The 23,388-nt window shown below is 42.6% G+C and overlaps 1 protein-coding gene across 2 annotated transcripts in view; it reads left to right on the top strand.

The window, feature by feature from the left end:
- Positions 1-2,025: 2,025 nt before the first annotated feature.
- The window catches only part of TOP1 (DNA topoisomerase I), a 90,880-nt gene continuing 69,517 nt past the window's right edge, over positions 2,026-23,388 (top strand). Inside the window, exons 1-2 of one of the 2 annotated variants that reach the window (XM_055437372.2) lie at positions 2,026-2,295; positions 2,609-2,633. In XM_055437372.2, the coding sequence (XP_055293347.1) occupies positions 2,263-2,295; positions 2,609-2,633 (58 nt within the window). In that variant the 5' untranslated portion in view covers positions 2,026-2,262. Of the gene's footprint in view, positions 2,296-2,608; positions 2,634-23,388 lie in introns of those variants that run through there. The other variant, XM_088843783.1, reaches the window with a different exon arrangement.

Genomic DNA, 23,388 nt, shown 5'->3' with positions numbered 1-23,388 from the left:
TTCGGGCTTCCATAGTTGTGGCACAAAGGCCCCGTGGCTCCACAGTATGTGGGATCTTCCAGGACTAGGGAACGAACCTGTGTCCCCTGCACTGGCAGGTGGATTCCCATCCACTGCGCCACCAGGGTACAGAAACATTCAAGAAAATGTTCTTTTTTTGTCTTACAGTATAGCACCTTGAAAGGTACAGTAATACAGTACAACAGCTGGCAATACAGGGGCACCTTTGCATCTTTGAAAGTTCACAACTTGAAGGTTCATATGTAGCTATAATAATAAAGGAAGCGGTAATAGATATGGAAAAATTCACAAGGGTCACGCTTGAATTAAGCCAGTTATTCAGGATCTTGGCAGCTACTTTAAGAACTCTGAAGTTTTTCTTAAGATGAGAGAAGTTGTGGGAAAGGATAATGGTTAGACCTGGTGTTGAAAGAGCACTTTGTCTACTGCTGCAGAGTAGCTGTGAGAGGGCCAGAAGGCAAGTAGGGATTCCTGTTAGGAATGTATTGTAAGAATTAAGCAAGACATCATGCCCACTTCACAGGTGCGTGGGTGAGGCAGAGAGGCTTGAAGCAATGCAATCAGCTGGACTTCTGAGAAGCGGAGAGGAAGGTGTTCAGGGTGGAGCTTTTCTAGCTGGGGGACTTACCAGGTGGCTCAGAAGTAAAGAATCCACCTGCCAAATGCAGGAGATACAGGTTGGCTCCCTGGGTGGGGAAGATCCCTTGCGGGAGGAAATGGCAATTCACTCGAATATTCTTGCTTGGAAAACACCTTGCAGGCTACAGTCCATGGGGTCACAAACAGTGGGACAGGACTTAGCGATTCAGCTCGAAGGCATGGTGGAGGAAGAAGGCAAGATAAGCCTTGGAGAAACCTGTGAGGTATCCAAATGTAGATGTCAGGAAGGTTAGCAGGTTACTTATCTCTGACACTTGGACTTCCCTGGTGGCTCAGATGGTAAAGAATCTGACTGCAGTGCAGGAGACCCAAGCTCGATACCTGGGTCGGGAAGATTCCCTGGAGAAAAGAAAGGCTATCCATTCAAGTATTCTTGCCTGGAGAATTTCATGTAGAGAGGGACCTGGTGGGCCACAGTCAATGCGGTTGCAGAGAGTTGGACAGGGCGGACCGAATAACACACACTCTCTGACAGTTTAACTTTAGCAAAATAGACGACCTCATAGAGCTATTGTGAGAAATGAGAGCGGAGAGCACAGTAGATACGCCATAAGCCGCAGTTCTTTTTCCAATTTTTCCCTGCTGTGCTTCGCAGCGCACAGCGGGGTACACAGCCAGTTCGTGTTTACCCCGCGATTCGGTTCCATTCGGCTCCTACCCCACTCCTTTTCTTAGCACATTCCTGGCTCAGGAATATTTGAAGAATGCACAAACGAAATCAGGCCTCTTGTTACTCGAGACTACAGGTACGGGCGGAAAACTGGGGCTAAACCAGACCTTTGGCGGGTTGAACAATTTAAATACATTTTAAAAAGTGGGCGTGCTATCATTTTAAGAAGTTGGAAGGCCTGGACAAAGACTCCCTCCAAGCAGCCTCGGGTTCTGGTTCGCGAGCGAAGAATAGCTGGTGAGAACTTGGGGACCCCGGCTGCCAAAGTATTTGCAGCTCCGGAAAGACGCAGAAGCGTCTGGGTTACCAGCTCGGCCGGGGCCTGACGCTGTCCCGCGGCGGCCTTTAAAGGCCCACCACGTGGCCGAGCTGCCGGCCCAGGCCAGGAGGCGGTGTCCGGGCTGCGCCTGCGCACTGCCTAGGGGCGGGATCTGGGTTCCGAGAAAAGGCGCTGGGAGAGGAAGAGAAGGTTGCTCCGGGTGGGCGGCCGTGGGAGGAGTCAGTTTCTTATGCAAATCACAGAGGCGCGAGAGGGCTAAAGGGGCGGGGCTTGGGATGCAAAGCCGGGTCCCCCCTTAGGAAGCGCGAGGGGGCGGGCCCCGCCACCGTCGGCCTTCTTCCGCGAGTCTCTGACGTCAGCGACGTCGCTTTTAAAAGCGGCCGCGCAGGCGCAGTCAGCCGAAATGCGAACTTAGGCTGTTACACAACTGCTGGGGTCTGATCTCGCCGCCCGCCCGGCAGTCAGTCAGCCTCGCCGCCGCTGTCGCCGCCTCAGCGGTTCCGGTAGTCTTAAGCCCGCCCCACCACCTTTTCCCCGCGCCTCCCGGAGCCTCCGGGTGTCTCCAGTCCGCCCGCAGAGGCCGGCCGCGACCGTCTGCGTCTTCTCGGCGCCCCTCGCCGCTCCGGCCGACATGAGTGGGGACCATCTCCACAACGATTCCCAGGTACGGCCCTGCCAGGCCCGCCCGGGCCCCCGGCCGTGCCTCGGCCCTCCACGACCCCCGACTCTGAGGCCCCGGCCTCGGCCCGGCTGCTTTGACAGGCCAGAGCCCCTGACCAGGGGCGGCCAGCCGGCGGACGTCGGCTCCCCTGGACCTGGGCGGAGGCCGCCAACTTACAGTTTGGGGGTGCTGGCTGGCCCTTCAGGCCGTTCCCGGGGGGCGCAGGGTGGGCCCGGCTCCCGGCCGCGCGCGCTCGCCCGCCGCCCGCGGGGTAAATGTGCCTGTTTTTTCATGGTCCCTCCTTTTCTCTCCCCAGATCGAGGCGGATTTCCGACTGAATGGTGAGTGCGCCCCGCTTCCAGACCCCCGACTCCGCGGTCGCCGGCCCCGCGCCCGGCCCGAGCCGGGCAGAGGACAGACATGGCGTCCCAGAGACTAAGTCCCGGCTCCTCGCTCACCGGCCCCATTGTTCCCCTCGGGCCGCCTCTGGACCCCCTTTCCGGGGACCCCAGACCCCCCAGATCGCGGCCATCCCAAGAGGGGGCTACGGAGACCCCGCGTCGCCCGTCGCCGGGCCTCGGGCAGCCTTTCCGGGCCCGGATTCCTCCCGGGAAAGTCGCCTTGTCGACAGTCGGGACTTAGTCTCTGCGCCATTTTCTTTTTCTCTCTCCTCTCCTTTCTGTGCCTATGTGTCTTTTTCTGCCTCCCTCGGCTTCTTCCTTGAGCTGCCCAGAAAGAGCTTTCTGCGGAGTAAAGCCGTATAAATCACAGACCTCACCAGAGGGAAGGGTGGGAGCCTGAATTGTTACTATTTTTGCCCAAAGAGAACTTTATTTGGGGGGTTATCCTGCTTACTGCTTCTCTTGTTTGTTTCCTTTTCTGCTTCCAGAATGAAAGCTGCCCTTCGGCAACTGTTGGTTTTTTGTTTTTTCTTTCCCCCTTCCCGGGTAAGATGTTTATGGTAGGAAATAGGGCTCTAAAAGTAAAGCCCTCCTTGTGGAGTGCTTCGTATTTTGAGGTTGCTTTCCCCAAGTTGTGTTCTTTGCAAAGGTAGTGGTACCTCCCTTCAGAAAGTTTGCAAGTCCTCTATGGGCCATCCATTGTCAATGTTGGGCTCAGGCATATTGATTTCCTTTTTTTTTTTTTAATTTAAGTATTACTGACTAGAACTTTTCAGTGGGGCTGAGGTTCCTAAGGCAGTGTTTTTTTTTAGAAATGGAGTTTAGTGTAGTTGTCAAGAGGAGAGGTTGTTGAACATCTCATCTGGTCTGGTGTGTTAGCCATTTCTTGTGGGCTGTGGGGCAGGAAAAAAAAGATTTTATTTATTGAAACAAAGAGTGGCCAGTACCCACCCCTGCTTCCTGTTCATTCTTTTTCAGAAGTGGCTGTTTTTCAGGAATTGAGAGCTAGCTGGCTTTTGCCAGATCTTTATGTTTTTGAACCCTTTTCAGCCAAATCGAGGCATTTATTCTTTGAGTATTTCCACTTCAGTTACCTTGTGAAGATTCCCCCACTAAAAAGCTCACCCTGTGAGCTTTTCAGCAGTCCTGCTGAGGGAGAAGGTAACTTCTGTGCTGGGAATTCCCACTGATTCTGATGGTACATAATCCTGCTCAGTTGAATTTGGGTTCCGGGAACCTCTCCAATGGGAGAAGCTGATGACTAGCTTTTCTGATGTTGTAATCAGCAGTCCATGGTGTTAGCCTACTCTACAGAGAGCAGCCTTATGTTCAGATTTCCAAGTGGGGCATCCAGCAAGAGATGTAATCTGCAAGAAGAGAATCTGGGTAAAGTGTAGCATTTCTTGAGCACCTAGTATGTGCTAAAGCACTGTTTAGTGCTGGAGCTGAACCCCTTGGCTCCCACAGTGCTGCTCCTGCCTTCAGTCTGTTTGGGGAGACATAATTAGTTAATTATAAGGTAGGTGCTGGGGCAAACCTGTACCCCAAATGCTGCGCAAGTGACTAGGGAATTTAGCTTTGGGGGTGGGGAGATTTCTCAGAGGAGGGAGCTTCTGAGCTTGGTGTTGTGCAAGACTAGGTGCTGAGTGTCAGGGCTTGGAGTATTTCTTAACTATGTTTAGCCAACCTTATTTGAGTTTTAAACGAGGGAGGTGAGGCCCCTGCAGTTCAGAAAGCCACAGTGTGAGATAGGTTTCTTTGGGATGTAGGAGCAGAGAAAGGATGTGGTGAGTGAGGATGGAAGAAGTCCTTTTGACCTCTTTTGGAGGAAGGTAGGAACTTAATACATAAGAAGTGTTCTTTTTGACTCTCAGACTGGGCTGAGTAATCTATCCAGTAGTATCCAGTAGTAAAACAAAGTGTAACTATTGAATATGTGAATGATTGTAGAGGCTGGATAGATTTTTGCCATTTTTGTAGAGACTAAACTTTTAGAATGTATTTTTTCACTTGTAACAACAATAATTGCTAAATATTTATTGAATGTTTACTGTCTGCCAGGCAGGCATGAATCTCATCAGTTCTTTCCGTTGGATCATCTAGTTTAATTTCTTCCTTGGAAGAACCCTTACAAGTTAGGTACTATTATGTCTATTTCCATAGAAGAGGAAACTGAGACTTAAGTGTATTTATTGACTTTCCCATGGGCAGTGAGTTGGGCACTACAGAGGTCACAAGCTTAGCTGCCATGCTATATATGATTCTAGCATGAAAAAATTAAAAGCTGCACATCTCTGCTTTCTTACAGAGCTGAAAAATGCAAGAGGGAAAGATTTGATAGTTTGCTTGCTTTTTATCTCAGCCTGCTCCTTCAACTGCTTCCCCATCTCACTGAGAGTCTGACAGAGTATTATCTTTGTAAATATTGTCTAGAAGATGTGGTATTAGTAGCTCTGTGCTTGTTAAGTAATACACTGGTAACTAGTGATTGATTTATGTAAATATGGAAGGCAGTTTTTAAAAATCAATGTTTCATTATGCTCAGAGAAGTTATTATTGATCTTTGTATTAAGAGTTTGCTTAAGCATGATTTTAAGTGGACCTAACCCATCTTACAGATTGACTGTGCCAGTTTCATATGTTGAAACAAAAATCCCTCATTTGCCTGCCCTCATGCTCTAAGATTTAAAGGATTTTTTGCCTTTGGAGTTCATTCATTACAGTAGTTGAAACTGTTGCTGTTGTGTAGAATTGAGAACATTCTGGCCTATACTCAACTGCTGGGAATAAATCTGTTATTGAAACATATTTATATTTATGTTTAAAGTATTGCTGTAAGTTTGGGGAGTAGAAACCATGAAAGAAAAGACAACTTTTTGTCTGAGAGAAAAGACTCCCTTTCTAAGTGTGGTAGCACTAGTTGAAGTGGGGCTGAGCCATTACTATAGTATTGAGCAGACTGTTAAACTGTCTTTAGAGTTGATAATGGTAACGTTGGGAGTCAGTGGTCCTTTTGCCATTTCAAGGGCTTGAAGTTTTTGCCCATCTACTCCAGAGTTGTAGAGTTCTTCCCTCTTTGATATGAGTAAAGTATAATGCTCAGTTTCATCAGACATCAGCGATTATTCTCAGAATATGGTATCATTGTTTGACATTATCTTGTGTTGATTCTAGTTAGTGGATTCAAACTGGATGGTGGAATTAAATATAAATTGTTTTTGATGCTGATAGTTAAACTTCTGTGCTGTTGGGCGCTGGTTGGGATGGCAGGTGGAAAGGCTAATGATGGGGCTATCTGAAAATTCCCATCACATTTTTAAAACCAAGCTGATGGCACCATCAACTGAAATCTGGCACATCTTCCTACTTTATCCTGAAACACTTAAGCAAAACGTTGTCTTTCCTGCCACTGCAGCCAGATTCCTTGGGGGCACTTTTTCAGAATTAGTGAGCTGCTGTAGAATCTTTATAGTGAAGTCGCTCAGTTATGTCCAAGACTTTGTGACCCCATGGACTGTAGCTTACCAGGCTCTTCTGTCCATGGTCCATGGGATTTTCCAGGCAATAGTACTGGAGTGGGTTGCCATTTCCTTCTCTAAGGGATCTTCCTGACCCAGGGATCTAACCCAAGTTCCTGTATTCCTGTAGATCTTTACAGATGAAACAAAATTGGTTGTCAACACTGTACTTTTTAGATCACCAACATGTCAGAACTCACAAACATTTTAAATTCCAAAGTTACCGGTAAAATGTTAATATCCAGGAGTTACTAAATCGGAAATAGCTCATGATTTGAAAAGTAAAAACTAGATGATATTGCTTACTGTAATCAACCCATACTTGTTTTTGGTAAGTGTGTGTGTGTGTTAGTTGCTCAGTTGTGTCCGACTGTTTGAGACCCAATGGGCTATAGTCCACCAGACTCCTCTGTCCATCTAATTCTCCAGGCAAGAATACTGGAGTGGGTGCCGTTCCCTTTCCAAGGGCTCTTCCAGACCCAGGGATCTAATCCGGTTCTCCTGCATTGCAGGCAGATTCTTTACCAACTGAGCCACCAGTGGATAAGTAAAACAGAAAATAGGAATTCAGGATCTGTTCCAGAGTTTTAACTAATAGTAGCAAAACAGGAATCGAAATCTGGGTCTTTTCCTTTAACATCAGCGTAAAAATGGGAAATTGTGAGAATTTGAAGAGAAATCCATTAGTTTTTTTCTGGATCTCCGTGAGTTAGTAATCATTTATACAAATACCAGAGATCCTCAACATGTCTTAAAGCTTATATTTTAAAATTAGGCCTTTGGGGGTTTTTGTTTGTTTTCAACATGTGTGTGGAGGAGTGGTGCAAAAAAAGTCTGACTTTTGAGTCTAAATATGTTTGTGTTGTATGTTAATTATAGTTTAGCAGTTATCTGTTGCTGCTAATCGTATGGGAAATGATTCTGTTGTGCTTTCTGGATGTATTTCTTTCAGACATACTGCAGTTGTGCCTGTTAGTAGTAGATGGGTGTGAGTGCATATGTTATGTTGAGGATCTTTAACAACTTTTGCCATACTCAGTGCTAAATACTGATTTTCTTCAAATCCTAAGTTATTTCTTCGGAGGTGTTTTGTGAGGGATTGCGTCTTTTCCATATGAAACTATGTTGAACTCCAGTAAAGTTCTTGGTTCACTTGGAGAAGTAGATTCGACTGTAATTATTTACTTTCGAATGAGGCAATGGCAGTGCTTGAAATGAGTGTTTGATGTGGGATCCTGAAGTAAAAACTGTCTTTGAAAGAAAGGTAGAATATGGTCCATTCATTGCGTTTGGAGAGGGAAGAGAGTCAGTTCAGTAACATTTTTGTAAGATGATCTGACTGCCCCTTAATTATTTCTGAAATCATTAACTTTGCAAAATGAGGGCATTTGGGCAAGATGTTGAGAATTTGGCTTCTTAAGGTAAAAAGTTTGGAATGGGAGAACTTCCTAATCTGGTACTTTAGAAGTGAATGAGATATTGTGTTTAAAAAGAAGCTTTTAGATTGTGTTTAAACTTTGAATAGTAATAGTTGAAAGAAGTCTTTAATATTTCTATGCCTTGTAAATTGACGTTTGTGAAGCAGCTTTCCATCCCCATGGCTTCAGGCCAGTAGCTAAAGTAGGAACTCTAAACTAGAGGCCTTCGGTATGGAAGACCTAACATTTTGCCAACCTTTGCGCCCCGCCCCGCGACCTGCCTATCTAGGTGAGGGCAGTGTGCGGTGTTCTCTGTTGATAGCGTGGGGCCTGGGCACCATGCCGGGGATAAAGATGAGGGAGTGGTGTGGTGACAGTGACTGTAGCCTTGGTTTCATTAGGTGGGAAGAAGCTTATAGTGGAATATCTGTTAGATATTAATGGTGTTTTGGTAGTGTTGTGGGAAATGAGTAATAGTTTGCTGTAATGAGTTAGTAGCATGTAGATATTATTTAAAATTACACTTATTTTGTATGTTCAAGAAAAATTCTAAATATTTTTCACACTAGGAGAGAAGTGACTCAAGTGTGTGTCTAGGGTACATAGATTGTAATATCATCAAGCAGGACCAACTTTTACCAACTTTTGGATTGTGTCTATCTGTCATTTATGTTTCTAAGTTTTAGTTAAGGGATATTGGTAACGTAAGTTTTAAATTTCTTTTTGGTAGATACTCATTTTGAATTTGTTGTCATATTTTTAGATCCACTCAGTTATCTCCCTGCCAACTTTACCTTTCTGTTTGTTCTTGAGAATTTTTCTGAAATGTATAGTAAATATTTTTATTTACAGCTACCTTTTGCCCTCCCCAACAGATTTGGGTAGAGGTGCATCTCTACCAGTCTGTTAAAATTCCTCTCTGATCCTTTGAAATTAACGTTTCTGTGGATTTAAGGAGCCAAAGGACTCAGTTCATTAGCGTTCCTGAGACACTAGATAAGCTTCAGCAAAAGGTGTTTAAGCAATCAGCATAATTGAGGATTTGTCTTTGCTGTTGAGAACAAGTTTAATAGATCCCTGGGCATGATGACATTTTCTTGTATTTTTCTCAGCACAGCCTAGGAAAGATAGAGGCCAGGAACCTTTCTTGGAGGAGATATCCTTGGCTATTTGGAGTTTAGCAAAACAAACAAAAAAACAGTTTTTAAGTTTAAGGTTATTCCTACATTAGAATACACTGAAATATACCCTTTTGCCAGGTTAGTAAAATCAGATTTTAAGCTTGCTACCAGATGTGAATGCTCAGATTTATAAAGCTTTATAGGCAGAATACTGGTTGGGCAGAAAACTGACCTAGCAGATTTCAAGATCAGTGGATTAGGGAATCTCATTGACTGAGACCCCTTGCTTTACCTAGCTCCTGTAAGGTAGCCCCGTTATTTCTTTGCAGTCAGCTGAGGGCAGCAGAAGGTAAGTGGTAGGAAGGGAACTAATTTTGAGAGTTTGGTAGACAGTTTTTTGTTTTCATTAAATCTGAATTTAGTGAGAATAGTACTTGTTTGTGGGAGAACCAGAGACCAAAAAAGGAAATTTTCTTCTTTTTACACCTTCTCATCTCCCCTTTTTGGTAGCATACTGCGTTGGCCCAGATCCCAGAAATCCCAGTCAGGTGGTAGTTGGTAAGCTTCTAATGAGGTATCATAGCCTGCCCTTAATTATATGCTGGTAGAGATAGCTTAGACCCCTTACATCTTCAAGAGATGCTATGGTATTAAGACTGGAACCACATTGCTACTGAAGTAGGGGTGTAGGTGATGAAGAGGGATCCTGTGGGGAAATACTGTGCCCTTGAGCAGCTGTGGTAAAATAGAAAGTTGGAATAGAAATCAGAAAAGTCTAGATAAGTCCCTGTTCTTACTATGAAACTTGCCCCACTGTCCCCTGTTTTCTCATCTGTAAACAAGGATGGTATTTCTATGCTTCACAGGCTTCTGAGACTTAAATGAGTATATGATGGTGTCTCTGTGCCCACATTTTAAAGTTTAAACTTTGATCAAACATCATCTGCTCTGAGATGGAGCTTTATTTTGAATGTTAGGTTTGAAGTAGTGAGTTGGTGGCTCTTTCCTTCCTTCACTGATATTCTCTGTTAACATTTTAAATCTTCTGACATTTGCACAGTGAACAGTAAGTAGCACATGACTGGAGGTGGTAGATAGAGTCTTTACCTAACCAAACTGCATGATGTATGCGGCTCTCTTCTGACTATTAAGCAATCACTGTAAAATAAAACTTGGTGTATCCATATCTAGGTTTAGGCTAAGAGATCTTATACCATGGATCAAAAAGATTGTCAGGGAACTGTCACAATGGGAGCAGACTTCAAAATTAATGTTCAGTTAAAGATAGGCCAGAGAAAATAATTTTGTAGGATCAAAATTATAGCATAGTGTCTAATTTTCAAGAGTCTCAGAGATAAAGTCTTGCAAAGATAAATGTCTCAGAAATGTGTGGTTCTTAAAGTACATAGGAAAAAAGGAAAAAAAAAAGTGAGAAAGTGAATATAATACCGCATGGCTCTGTTGCCTTCAGTATGTTAACACGTCAAAGATAGGATTCGGTTTAAAAGTCTTCCGAGTTTCACCTCTTTCTTTCATATCATTTTTCTCTGATTCAGAATTTGAATAGTCTTGGGTCAGAAGGGTCCCCCCGACCCCTGGCCAAATCAGGTAGCTGTAATATAGTGGAAAGGACATTTCAGTTTGAGCTCTTGCACTTCTGCTCAATAGTGTGGTCTTTGAACAAGTTAATCTCTGAGTCTTAGTCCTTTTCCTGTAAACTGAGTCTATTAAATAGCATGTGAGGTTCATTTTCAGTTCAGTTCAGTTCAGGCGCTCAGTCGTGTCCGACTCTCCGCGACCCCATGAATCACAGCACGCCAGGCCTCCCTGTCCATCACCAACTCCCGGAGTACACTCAAACCCATGTCCACAGAGTCGGTGATGCCATCCAGCCATCTCATTCTCCGTCGTCCCCTTCTCCTCCCGCCCCCAACCTTTCCCAGCATCAGAGTCTTTTCCAGTGAGTCAACCTGTCGCATGAGGTGGCCAAAGTATTGCAGTTTCAGCTTTAGCATCAGTCCCTCCAATGAACATCCAGGATTGATCTCCTCTAGAATGGACTGGTTGGATCTCCTTGCAGTATAAGGGACTCTCAAGAGTCTTCTCCAACACCACAGTTCAAAAGCATCGATTCTTCGGCGATCAGCCTTCAGACTTTATTTTTTTGGGCTCCAAAATCACTGCAGATGCTGATTGCAGCCATGAAATTAAAAGACGCTTGCTCCTTGGAAGGAAAGTTATGACCAACCTTGATAGTATATTAAAAAGCAGAGACATTACTTTGCCAACCAAGGTCCGTCTAGTCAAGGCAATGGTTTTTCCCGTGGTCATGTATGGATGTGAGAGGTTCATTTTAGGAAGCGTAAAAACTTAGAACAGAATTTTGAGTTCCTTGACAGTCCTTAAAAACAAAAACACCTAAACAGCTTTTCAGAGATTGCTTGAGTAGCCTTCTGGACAAAGGGAGCATCTTCACTTTCTTTAAATTTGGATATTATGAGGTTTTACCCAAGGGAAGAGTCACTTGGGCACCTTGAATATGATAGTGTTGCTGTGAATCTGGGATGGGTAGGACTCAGGAGGGTGCTGACTTGCCTTGATTTTATGACTGCAAACCACTTTGTTTCTCATAAGATAAATTACAGTTTAAGAATCTTCAGCAGCGAATAACTTTCACCCCTTTGCCCTTGGGATGGGGCAGTATTTAGAGATGTACCCAGGGAACTAAAAGTTTTGTATTTAATTACAAATGGAAATTTTAATTTTCCATATTCATTTATTCAAACATTCAGAAAGTAAATAGCTGTAGTGACTAAATACAGATGAACTAGACAAACCCATAGAGTTCTCAGAAGAAATACTTTGAAGTTAGTAAATTGTATGCTTGTATACTTAGTTCCTCTGTGGGGATTCCATATTTTTCATTGGGCCTCAGTACAAAGGCTCCTGTTGTACCAGGGTAAGCGGGCATGGAAGGTGCTTTCTGGCAGCTAATGCTTCACTATCAGTGAAAAAGAGTGATGTCTCCATTTATTTCCAGTCCTAGGAGATTTTTTTTTTCCTCTCCCTAAAAAAAAAAGGGAAATTAGGACCTTAGATTTCCAAACGTGTCCAAACTCGTAACTTCTAGAAAAAAATTTTTTAGGATACCTATAAACTCATTATACCTTTCTCACCTGGAATAGAAGAATAAACTGGTTTTAAGTTTTGTGAATTTTCCATTATATTTTTGTATCAGACACCTGTTTTGCATAAATTTTAGAAGATTAGTTTTCAAGTTTCCCTGAACAGGTAGAGTTGCCACAGTGACTGGAAATAGTCACATTACGTGCAGGAGATTCATATGGCAATGGTTAATCATATATCTGCTTGAAATAGTTTAAATCCTTGAGCTGCATTGCCTGAAATAAAGGCTGTGAAATCACTGTCTTCTTAAATTTGGAGAACTGAAATCTTAGACTCAGTACTTAAAGTCCTGGGAAACTGGCATGAGTTGCCATTTCTTCTTCCAGGAGCTCTTCCTGACCCAAGGATCAAATCCACTTCTCTTGTGTCTGCCTGCATTGGCAGGTGTATTCTTTACCTCTGTACCACCTGGGAAGCCCATTACTATTGTTAGTCCTTGTTAATCCATGAAGTGTCATGGGCAGTACACGAAAGCTATTAAACTCCTTAGAGAAAGATTCAGAGAACATAGTAGTGTTATGTATGGTGATTTGAACACTAGAAAAATGATTGAGACTAGAGGTTAGATTTACTTTTCCTTATTCTTACAGTCAGTGTGTTTTTGCAGGAATAGATGCAGCAACAGTAGTTCTTGCTATTTAACATCAAAATTTTCAGTTTTAGTTAACCAGGAAAGAAAACAAAAAAAGAGAGGAGAAGCCCAAATTGGCTAGCCTTTAACTGCTGGCTTGTTACACTTGACTTTCAGACTGAAAGCTCTCTAAAGACACACATCCCAGCTCTGAAAAGAAAAGTCTCCCGGTTAACTCCCTTAGCATACAGAAGCCCAGGACAGATGGGGTGGCCTCATCAGAGATTCAGCTGGTGATGGTTTCAGTTCCGTCGCTCAGTTGTGTCTGACTCTCTGCGACCCCATGGACCGCAGCACGCCAGGCTTCCCTGTCCATCACCAACTCCCGGAGCCTGCTCAAACTCATGTCCGTCGAGTCGGTGATGCCATCCAACCATCTCATCCTCTGTTGTCCCCTTCTCCTCCTGCCTTCAGTCTTTCCCAGCATCAGGGAGTCAGTTCTTTGCATCAGGTGGCCAAAGTATTGGAGCTTCAGCATCAGTCCTTCCAATGAATATTCAGGACTGATTTCCTTTAGGATTGACTGGTTTGTTCTCCTTGCAGGTGATGGTTTGACCTTAATTAATTACTCTTTCCACCTAAAAATCAGATCACCTTCTTCCCTTAAGTACAGTGTGATATAAAAATTGGCACTTCCACAGAACTTTGTAATCTTTTACAGATGTTAGCATCCTCCTAATCTCAGAATATCAGGGAAGTTGTCTATTAGCAGAAATATGCTTGTTTTCTCTATGGGGAAAGAGATTTTGTTTGGGTGAACAAGAAGCTAAAAATTTTCCTTGGATAATCTGGAAAATGTTATTTAGGACTGGAGCTAACTCCTGGAATTTAGATGTCAGGTAGTTTGTATTGAGCTCAAGTTTTTAGGGGAATAAAGTACAATATGATGAAATATGTTTATAAGTCATTGAAAACAGTGAGTGTTTGCATAAAAAAGGCTAGGGGACTATCAAACAGAATCCATACTGATTGCACATGTGTAACTATGCACGCCTATAGGTGTTGTTGTACAAAAACAGATAATTTTGCTCATGGACTTCCCTGGTGATCCAGTGGGTTAAGACTCTGCACTTCTAATGCAGGGGGCTCTGGTTCGATCCCTGGTTGGGAATGCATGCTGCACACTGCCTGACCTAAGACGTGAAATAAATAGTAAAGTTAAAAAAATTTTTTTTGCTCAGTGTATTTATTGAAAACTTGATTTTTTTTTTTAAAAGGCCTTCTGCAGCAACCATATTTCCCAGAAAAAAGTTGTGTGTGTTCTTCTCCCACAAGTCTGTAATCATGTTTTGTTCTGTTAAAATGTTCCTTTTTACCCGGGAATACGTCTTTAGTATTTAGAATTTGGTGTGTGTGTGTGCTCAGTCACTACCCCATGGACTGTGGCCCACCAGGCTCCCCTGTTCATGGAATTTCCAGGCAGGAATATTGGAGTGGGTTGTCATTTCTTCCTCCAGGGGATCCATCTCCTGCATTGGCAGGTGGATTCTTTACTCCTGTGCCACCTGGGAAACCCAGAATTTGGTATTCTAGCTCCATTTTCCTACCTGTTCTAAAAAACATTAAAAAGCATTAAGTATTGTAAACTCCTTGGGGGTTAGAAACATCTCAGAGCCTGTTACAGTGTTGAAGGCATAGCCTTAATACTTAGTTTCCTTTCCAGTGAAATCTGCCTGCAGTCAACACTGAAACCCAAGTCAGAAGTAACCACTTTTCTCCGGCTTTCAGTAAGCCCTTTATTGTTCTCCTCCAGTTTTTCATTCTGGAGGAATAGACATAGGCTGGAGAAATTTAAGTGGTTTGCTTATTACTTACTAGGAAGTGGGCAAGAGCACTATCTCATTTTATATGGTCAATACAGATGCTTCTGACAAATGTTGAGTTGTGAGATGGGATCCTCCCTCTCTCCTAGCTCACCAGCTAGTTGATGATCACCTGAGGAACACTGAGAGCTTTACACTGTTTTCATTGTTCTCAAGCTAATTTGCATAAGAATCACCTGGAGTGTTTAGTGAAACTACGTAATTCTGGTCCTTTGCCTTGAAGTTGATTCTCTTGTGGTGCTACTGAGAAACCTGCAATTTTAATATACCTTTAACAGTTCGAAATGATTTTAATACAGGTAACCCTTAAATCACCTTTGGAAAAACTGATCTGTTTTATTTAGCTAAGGTCTCCTTTGTTTCATTTGATTAAGGTACTACTCCATTGGTCCAGCTATTAAATTTACAGAATATTTAAAAAGGGACCAGAACAGTGTGTTCAAATCTGTTTATAAAAGCTTGTTACTTATCCCCACTCTAAATATCTTCTACCTTTCAACGAGCATTTAAATAAAAAGCAGAAATAGTTAACTGACTTTGCAGCTGTTTAACTATGTGTCTCACCAGACCTCTGATCCTCCTGCTTCCATGTTTACCTAGCCACTATTTGATCCTGATGTCATCTTTTAAGATTGGGTGACTAAGGGGGCACACAAAGAGGGAGGGGTGGTTTTCAGACTAACATTCCTAGGATGGTTAAGGCAGGCCTTAGAAAACGGTTAAGTGGAGAATAGTTCAGTGGAATGCTGGGGATCTAACCTGTGGAGTTCACTATCTTCAGATTAAACTAGGGGTCTTTAGTTACTGATGGCACTGATTGAAGTAGCAGGATTTGAATAGAGCAGTGGTTCTTAAAGTGCAGTTTCTTGATCAGCAGCATTGTCTGAGAATTTGTTGGAAATGTAGATTCTTGGGCCTCTCCAGACTCACTGCCTCAAACCCCGGGAGCCAGGGCCCAGCCACCGAGGTTTTACAGGTTAGCCAGGTGATTGATACACACTGAGGTTTTAGAATCGATGGAATAGAGCTAAGATTTGAAGTTCACCTTCTCCCATTGTGCCTCACATTTTAAGAAGAAATGAAAAACAGTTGACGAAGTCCACATCCTTGCCAGTGAAATATAGACTTTGGAGTTAGATAAACTTGGTTTCAACTGTCAGTAGTTGGGTGGCCTTGAGCAAATGATGACTCTGATTCATATGAAGCCTATAATTAGTTTTGTAGTAATTCAGCCTCTTAAACAGTGTTCCTTGTTTTTTCACAACGCCCATAGCTGAATCTTAATACTTGCTCAATTTTTGTACTTTCATGTACTTAGGAATTTGGAGTAATTCATAATGGGACAAAAAAAGGAGCCAATGACTTAGTTAGCACCAGGAAGGCTTCTAAAGAGCATATACATATTCAGGCTTACACTTTGACATATATTTCAAGCACAGTCAGTAGTGATATTCTAGACAAAAAGGCCCCTCGTTTGAATTAGTAATAGGATGGTGACCACTTTGATACCTTTGTGGTCAGGCAAGGTGTGAACTGGGGGCCATTAGAGGCCCACACCCTTTGGAAACAGTGGCAGCTTAGGCTGAGCTGGTGGGTTCCAGTGTAGCATAGTCAGGAGGTTTGGAGTCACTTTCACTACTTCTCAGGCGTTCAGGGCCTACTTACTAGAAGCAAAGGAGGACAAGCTGCAGGAATGGGCCTGTCCTAATTGATCTGGCCCGAGATGGTACATTTTCAGGTTAGACAAGTCCTTTTTTCTTTTTAAGTTCTACCCCCTGGGAAAGGAGAAGCATTTTCACTACAGAGATGCCCTTGTGAAAATGTTACTCACTACTGAAGTGTATGTGAAATGGGAATCACCATCCTGAGGATCTTGTACTGGTTAATTACCTTTAGAGGCAAAGGTAGTAGAAATTTCCACTTTGTCTTGTATTTAGAGAACAAAGACAAATTAGTAAAATGGGACTTCCTTGCCATTCTCCTGAAACTTAAAATCACTGCTTTATCTGATTTGACTGATGCCTTAGTGGACGAATACCTCAATTGAAATGTCCTCTGGGTGACCCTCACTGAGATTCTGATTCTCCAGGAGCTCTACAGAAGTGGCCTGCTTTTGAGGTGGCAGTTTAGCCAGGCAAACTTTGGCTGACCTTAAGGAACTACATAGCATAGTGTCTTGCCATGTAGGGCAAAGGCCTCCCACAGGGCTCCAGCAGAGGTGTCTCTGGAGAAGAGAGTGCTAGGCAAGGAGTCAGGACAAAGGAAGTTTCAATCCTGTTTTGTCAGCTGTGACGAGCAAATCACACAGTGTGGTACCTCATGCTCTCTACTAGTGAAAGGAAGGTGTTGACCTGGATTCAGGATTTTCAGTTAGCACTGTCTAGGAGAATTTTCTCTCATGATGGAAATTGTTCTCAATCTGTGCTCTTCCACATGGTAGCTGCTGGCCATATGAACCTGTTGAGCCTTTAAAATGTGGCTCACGTGGCCAAAGAACTTAATTTTCAAATTTTATTTAAATATGAAGTAGCTACATGTGACTAGTGGCTTCATACAGGACAGCACAATTCTAGGTAAAATTTAGATAAGAGCAAAGAGATTTGAATTTAGATTTTGCTTGGAATATGGGAGGTTGGGGCTCTTGGAATTTTAAAATCCAAAACAGGTATGAATTTGTGTTACGAGTTTGAATAATAAACTTCCTTCTGTATGTCTGAATTGCCTTATCCAGGGTGACATGCAAAGGGGATTTATGACTGGTAAGTAGAGTTTACCAGAGCAGTTGCAAAGGTCAGACAGCTTTCCATTTTACTTGACCCCTTTAGCGCTACACAAAATGAACATTTAAGGTGCTTTGGATTGAGTAAATTTTCATTTTATCTCAGCAACCCTGTGAGATAAGTCATGTCTGTTTTGTACTTGACAAAACAGATTTAACTTTATTCGCATGTGTGTGCAGTCACGTTCGACTCTTTGCAGCCCCATGGACTGTGGCCTGCCAGGCTCTGCTGTCTATGGGATTTTTCCAGGCAAGAATACTGGAGTGGGTTGCCATATCCTTCTCTAAGAGATCTTCTCGATCCAGGTATTGAACGCAAGTCTCCTGCATGTCCTGAATTGCAGGTGGATTCTTTACCTGCTGAGCCATCAGGGAAGCCCAACTTAAGTTCATTTGAGTTGCTCACTTGTGTCTGATTCTGCGACCCCGTGCACTGTGGCACGCCAGGCTTCTCTGTCCATCACCAACTCCTGGAACTTGCTCAAACTCATGTCCATCGAGTCAGTGATGCCATCCAACCAATCTCATTCTCTGTCATCCCTTTCTCCTGCCTTCAGTCTTTCCCAGCATCAGGGTCTTTTCCAGTGAGTCAGTTCTTTGCATCAGGTGGCCAAAGTGTTGCCCAAAGTATAAGCCCAACTTATGTTTACATATATCTTTATGGATCACTGTACTTTAAAATGGTTAGTTTCAGCCTACAACGTCATTTGAAATTGCAAGTTTTTAGCATGTTGCAATACCAAGATGTTGAAGCTGAAACTCCAGTACTTTGGCCACCTAATGCGAAGAGCTGACTCATTGGAAAAGACCCTGATGCTGGGGAAGATTGAGGGTAGGAGGAGAAGGGGATGACAGAGGATGAGATGGTTGGATGGCATCATCGACTCGATGGACATGGGTTTGCGTGGACTCTGGGAGTTGGTGATGGACAGGGAGGCCTGGCATGCTGCGGTTCATGGGGTCGCAAAGAGTCGGACAGGACTGAGTGACTGAACTGAATACCAAGAAGTTAATTCATATTTGTTCAGTTGTAGTCAGTAATAAGTAAAATATCTGACTGTAAGTGGTAGAGAATCTAAGATTGTCCAGGCAAGCAAATAGTACCCAAGATGTTAACTCACCCCATGTGTTGCTTATAGTAAAAGCAGATCAGAACAACTTCCACACCCCATTTAGGGTCTTCCTATTATTTGCATGCTCACAGTGAACATAGCGAGTGAGTGTTGACTTACTTATAAGTGGGCCTATCGTTAGCCAGACAGCCTTAGCCTGATGGAACAAAGTGGGATTTTGTAGCCTTGACCACTGCCATGTAGTGAACATATGAGGTCTTAGGAAATAACTTGAGTAAATTGCTTAAAGACCAGGCACAGATCCAGTTTCCTTCACCTTTAGTTTCAAATTATGATGTTATTTTTGATGTAGGATGATGAAATGGAATTGGTGTAAAATAAATAGTTGAGTTTTGAACACTTTACTTTTGAAGTAACTGAGACTCAAGGCTGTATAGTTAGTAAGCGACGCAACTGGGAGGCTCATCGAAACCTGTCTGATGCCACTGCTTGAGTTCTTAAATGTAACACAAAACAAGGTAAGGGGGAGCCTGGGGGACTCAGTTGCCTCCTGGGAATTCTGGGTTGTAGTGGAATGACCCATGTGGTATCGGGCCAAGGAAATGCGCTTTTTAGAGCACTTACCGTCATTTACAGTGGATCCTTCCTTACCAGGCTAATTTCATTGACTAGAAGACTCTGTTGCACTTTAATGTATAATCCTTCTCCTGTTAAAGAAAGCTTGCCTACTTGTGCAGCAAAGACCCCTGGATAATTTATTTTTTAGCAGTTCAGCTTGTGCTTGGAACCAGTTACTCCCAGAAATCAGTAAAACCTCTGTTTATCCGAGTACTCAAGGAAAAGGATCTTTTTGTTAATCAGGGATTTACCACCCCCTTATTTTAAGAAGGCTCTTTGAAGTCTGCCTGTTCACTAAGGAATCTCATTGAAGGTGGTTAGGAGTGTGTAAACAAGTGTAATGTTGTTCTCACTTCAAGGGGAATAAATAAATTTAACTAGCTTGCTGCTTAAGAAGCAGAATTAGCAGTGGGCTAAGTCTTAGCCTCCTCTTCAAGGGTTTTCCTTTTTGTGATTAACTTTGTCTAGGTTTGCAAGAGCAAGTCGATTTTAACCACTTTTAAATCAAGTTGAATAATAGCCATTCATGGGCTGTTTGAAAGGAGGGAAAAAGTGAGAGCCAGGCTGAGCATGGATATCATTTAGGAAGAAGCCTTAGGTAAAGCTTGGAGGATTCTATTCACTTTCACACACAACTTCAGAGCAACAACACTGTCTCTACCTGGGCATTGGGGGTAGTTAATACTGTTACTGTTAAGTAGCTGTGGAGTTCTGCAAACTGTGCCTTCTGTTGTATGACCCATCAACTATGAATGGCTTTTACATTTGTCTTAACTAGTTGGGGAAAATTTATTAAATACTCCTAAAGCTAATAAAATGTTACATCAGTTATACTTCAATTTAGGAAAAGAATATTATTTACTATTTCATGACACAGAAAAATTATATGAAATGCAAATTCCATTGTCCATAAATAACATTTTACTGGAATGCAGTCATGCTCACTCATTTACATATAATCTGTGACTGCTTTAAGTCATCTTTTTTGTAGTCATTCATCTTTGCAACTGAGTCCCAGTGGCAGGACTTGAGTCACCTGTCTGTAAGCATGACTCTGCCCTGATATCCAGACAACAAAATTTCTATTCTAAAGAGCCTTGCTACCCTACTCCTTATCTAGATTGCAGTAGCTGTGTCATCCCTTATGTAGCTCTTCCTTTTTCCTCTCAGGGAGGAGCTAGGAAAGTAGCAGGTGAAAATCTCTTCCTCAGTTGTAGAGACTCAACAGTCTCAGCTGTAAATTAAAAAGAAAATCCCCAGCAACTGACTCAGCACCTTGTGCCTGCCCTTTAAAGGAACAGAGAGATCTAATTAAAATAGAAACTGAAAATCATTATCCTGTCCATTATTGTAGGTGGCTGATATTTGGGATGAATCATTGTTCAAAGGACCAAGAAATGACAGTGCAGGGTTTTTCAAAATATGTTTCTAGATTATAGTTACCTAGAGACCTTGTGTTATAATAGACATATATGAGGATGATCTTATTCCCAGGTCTCATACACAGGAAAGTTTGAGAACTACTGCTCTCAAGCATTCAGATTTTTTTTTAATATCCTAATGTCTTTAAACCAAAACAAATTTTAAAGGTCATAAAATTACTGGGACTGGAAGTGTAAGAGATCAGTAGAGGTTATTTTACAGATAAGAAACTTTTTAGAACAGAGCAGAGAAATAAGTGTTACCGAAGGAAATGGCAACCCACTCCAGTGTTCTTGCTTGGAGAATCCCAGGGACGGGGGAGCCTGGTGGGCTGCCGTCTATGGGGTCGCACAGAGTCATACACGACTGAAGCGACTTAGCAGCAGCAGCAGGACACCGTCATGACATTGCATGTTTGTTTGGTTTTTTATTGGAAGAGAATTCCTTTACAATAATGTGTTGGTTTCTGCCATATATCAACATGAATCAGCCGCAGGTATACACATATGTCCCCTCCCTCCTGAACCCCCCTTCCAACTCCCTCCCTACTCCCACCCTTCTAGGTTGTCACAGAGCACTGGGTTGAGCTCCCTGTGTCACACAGCAAATTCCCATTTGCTGTCTCTTTTACATATGGTAGTATATATGTTTCCGTGCTGTTCTGTCTATTCATCCCACCCTCTCCTTCCCCCACTGTATCCACAAGTCTTCTCTCTATCTGCATCTCCATTGCTGCCCTGCCGCTAAGGAGAACAGTATGGAGATTGCTTAAAAAAATAGAACTACCGTGTGATCCAGCAGTCCCAGTACTGGGCGTATACCCTGAGAAAACCATAATTGAGAGATGCATGTACCCCTTGCAGTGTTCCTTGCAGCACTTTTTTAACAATAGCTCAGACATGGAGGAACCATGTTCATCGTGTATATAATGGAGTATTACTCAGCTATTAAAAAAATCGCATTTGAGTCAGTCTTAATGAGGTGGATGAACCTGGAGCCTGTTATACAGAGTCAAGTAAGTCAGAAAGAAAAAGACAGCTATTGTATATTAATGTGTGCATATGGAATCTAGAAAGATGGTACTCATATTTTTAATACCATCAATTAATCGGTCCCTGGGAATGGGAGGCAGAGGAAGAGAGGAAGATGAACTTGAAGGAGCATAACAGAAGGAGTAGGATGGGAGAGGAGGTTATAAAACAAGTTAAAATAGGGTACATAGACAGGAAGGGGCTGAAAAGACAGATTGAGCTAATTGTAGTGTTGTAAAAGCATAAAAGGAGTCCAATTTAAATGCGGAAGTGGACTGGAAGGAAAAACATCCTGTGACCTTAACCCTTTTTTTGGTATGAGATTGAGGCCTAAAGCAAACCAGTTGGCTGCTTCATGTTGTGTCTTTTCCATGGCAAGGACATGAAACAACAGCTGAACATTAATCTTAAGGGTTGCTGATGTTCCAGAACCAAGATAGTTTCACTTAAATGTTTTTAAGTTAGTTTCTGGCATTTCTTCTAAATTATGTAGACATTTGAGAAAATTATCCATTTTAGAATTTGAAATTGTGTTGCAGAGCTGATAAAAACAAGCAGAAAATGCCATAATTAAAAGACTCTTAGTCTTTTAATGCAATGGACTACTAAGTTTCTGGTGATGGACTTTTGTGAAGTATTGAATATTGAGGACAAAAACTTAAGCACTTTGCAAAATACTTGGCAACTTCATTCTGATTGTTTGACCCTTTCTTTGACTTGGCGTCCATAACTTTTTTGTTTTTTATAATTTTTTTGGATGGGTGACATCACCAACTCAATGGACATAAGTTTGAGCTAACTCCGGGAGATAGTGAAGGACAGAGAAGCCTGGTGTGGTGCAGTCCGTGGGTTCGCAAAGAGTTGAATGACAATAGCAGTTTATTTGCACCAGGTCTTAGTTGGGCCATGCAGAACCTTTTTAGTTGCAGCATGTGGCATCTAGTTTCCTAATCAAACTTAGGCCCCCTAAATTGGGAGCCTGGACCACTGGGGCAATTCCCTTCATAACTTCTTATGAAGGTCTTTTCCAGTTGCCAAATTAAAGTCTGATTGTGGAACTTCATGGGGCTGCATCCAAGGAAAACTTGGGAAACCTGGGCAACTGTGGAGACCTCCCCCCTCCAACTTCCCTTTTTCAAAGTTACTTTATTTAACAGCTGCTGCTGTTGGGAAGGGTTGGGGTGGTTATGATGCTTATTATGGAAGTTCATGAGACCAGAGACTTCATACTATTTCCTGCTGTACTGCCACACCTAAAACAATGCCTGACACAGAGTTGGTACTCAGTAAATATTTGAATGGATGAATATTGTTAACTCCAGTTTCATAAAGAAGGGAAAAGGAAATACTTAAACTTTTTCCATCTGCTGTCTTCTCAGCTGGTGTTTTTTTGTGTATTAGCTTAAGATGTATGAGGTCCCTAATGAGGAAACCCCATTAGTTTCAATAATTAACAAGTCTGTTCATGACAGAAGGTCTTGTTATATACAGTATACATCTGGGGAGAGCAATTGATAATTTGGACTTTAAAAGTTGAAAATGTTACTAGTCCCTTGTTTCATTCTTGAGTTTTGAAGGATTTTCTTTAGAGTTGAATCCTCCCGACATTTTTCTCTTCAATCTGGAGCTCTTTAAACTTTTAGCCAGAACACCCTCCGTCCTGCATACTTTGAAAGGCTATTAACTCTGCACTGGAATTTTGGAAATGTTCTCAGTGAGAGTCACTATAAACTAGTGATAAGGTACATGTATTTGTATGGCTGAGTCCCTTTGCTTTCCACTTGAAATCATCACAACATTGTTAATCAGGTACATCCAATATAAAATTAAAAGTTTTCAAAAAACAGTAATAAAGACTCCTCCATGGACTCCAAATTGAAATCAGCCACCCATTAAGATGGATCACAGACTGGGTTTCCTGGACTGAAGCTGCATCAACATTGGTCAAGTCTGAATTTAGACAGCTGTGTGGGGGAGAGGGAAGGGTAGAATTCTTTTACCCCTGAACCCATCCCCTCTTCAGTGACAGACTTTCAGCCTTCCTGACTCCTTTTAGTTTTGCATTAAGTTCCTGA

The sequence above is a fragment of the Moschus berezovskii genome, chromosome 15 (assembly GCF_049115385.1).
Source record: "Moschus berezovskii isolate FMDL1 chromosome 15, NW_MosBer_1.0, whole genome shotgun sequence".
Lineage (NCBI taxonomy): Eukaryota > Metazoa > Chordata > Mammalia > Artiodactyla > Moschidae > Moschus > Moschus berezovskii.
The sequence above is the reverse complement of the archived record's forward strand: the minus strand, read 5'-3'. Positions and strand labels throughout refer to the sequence as shown.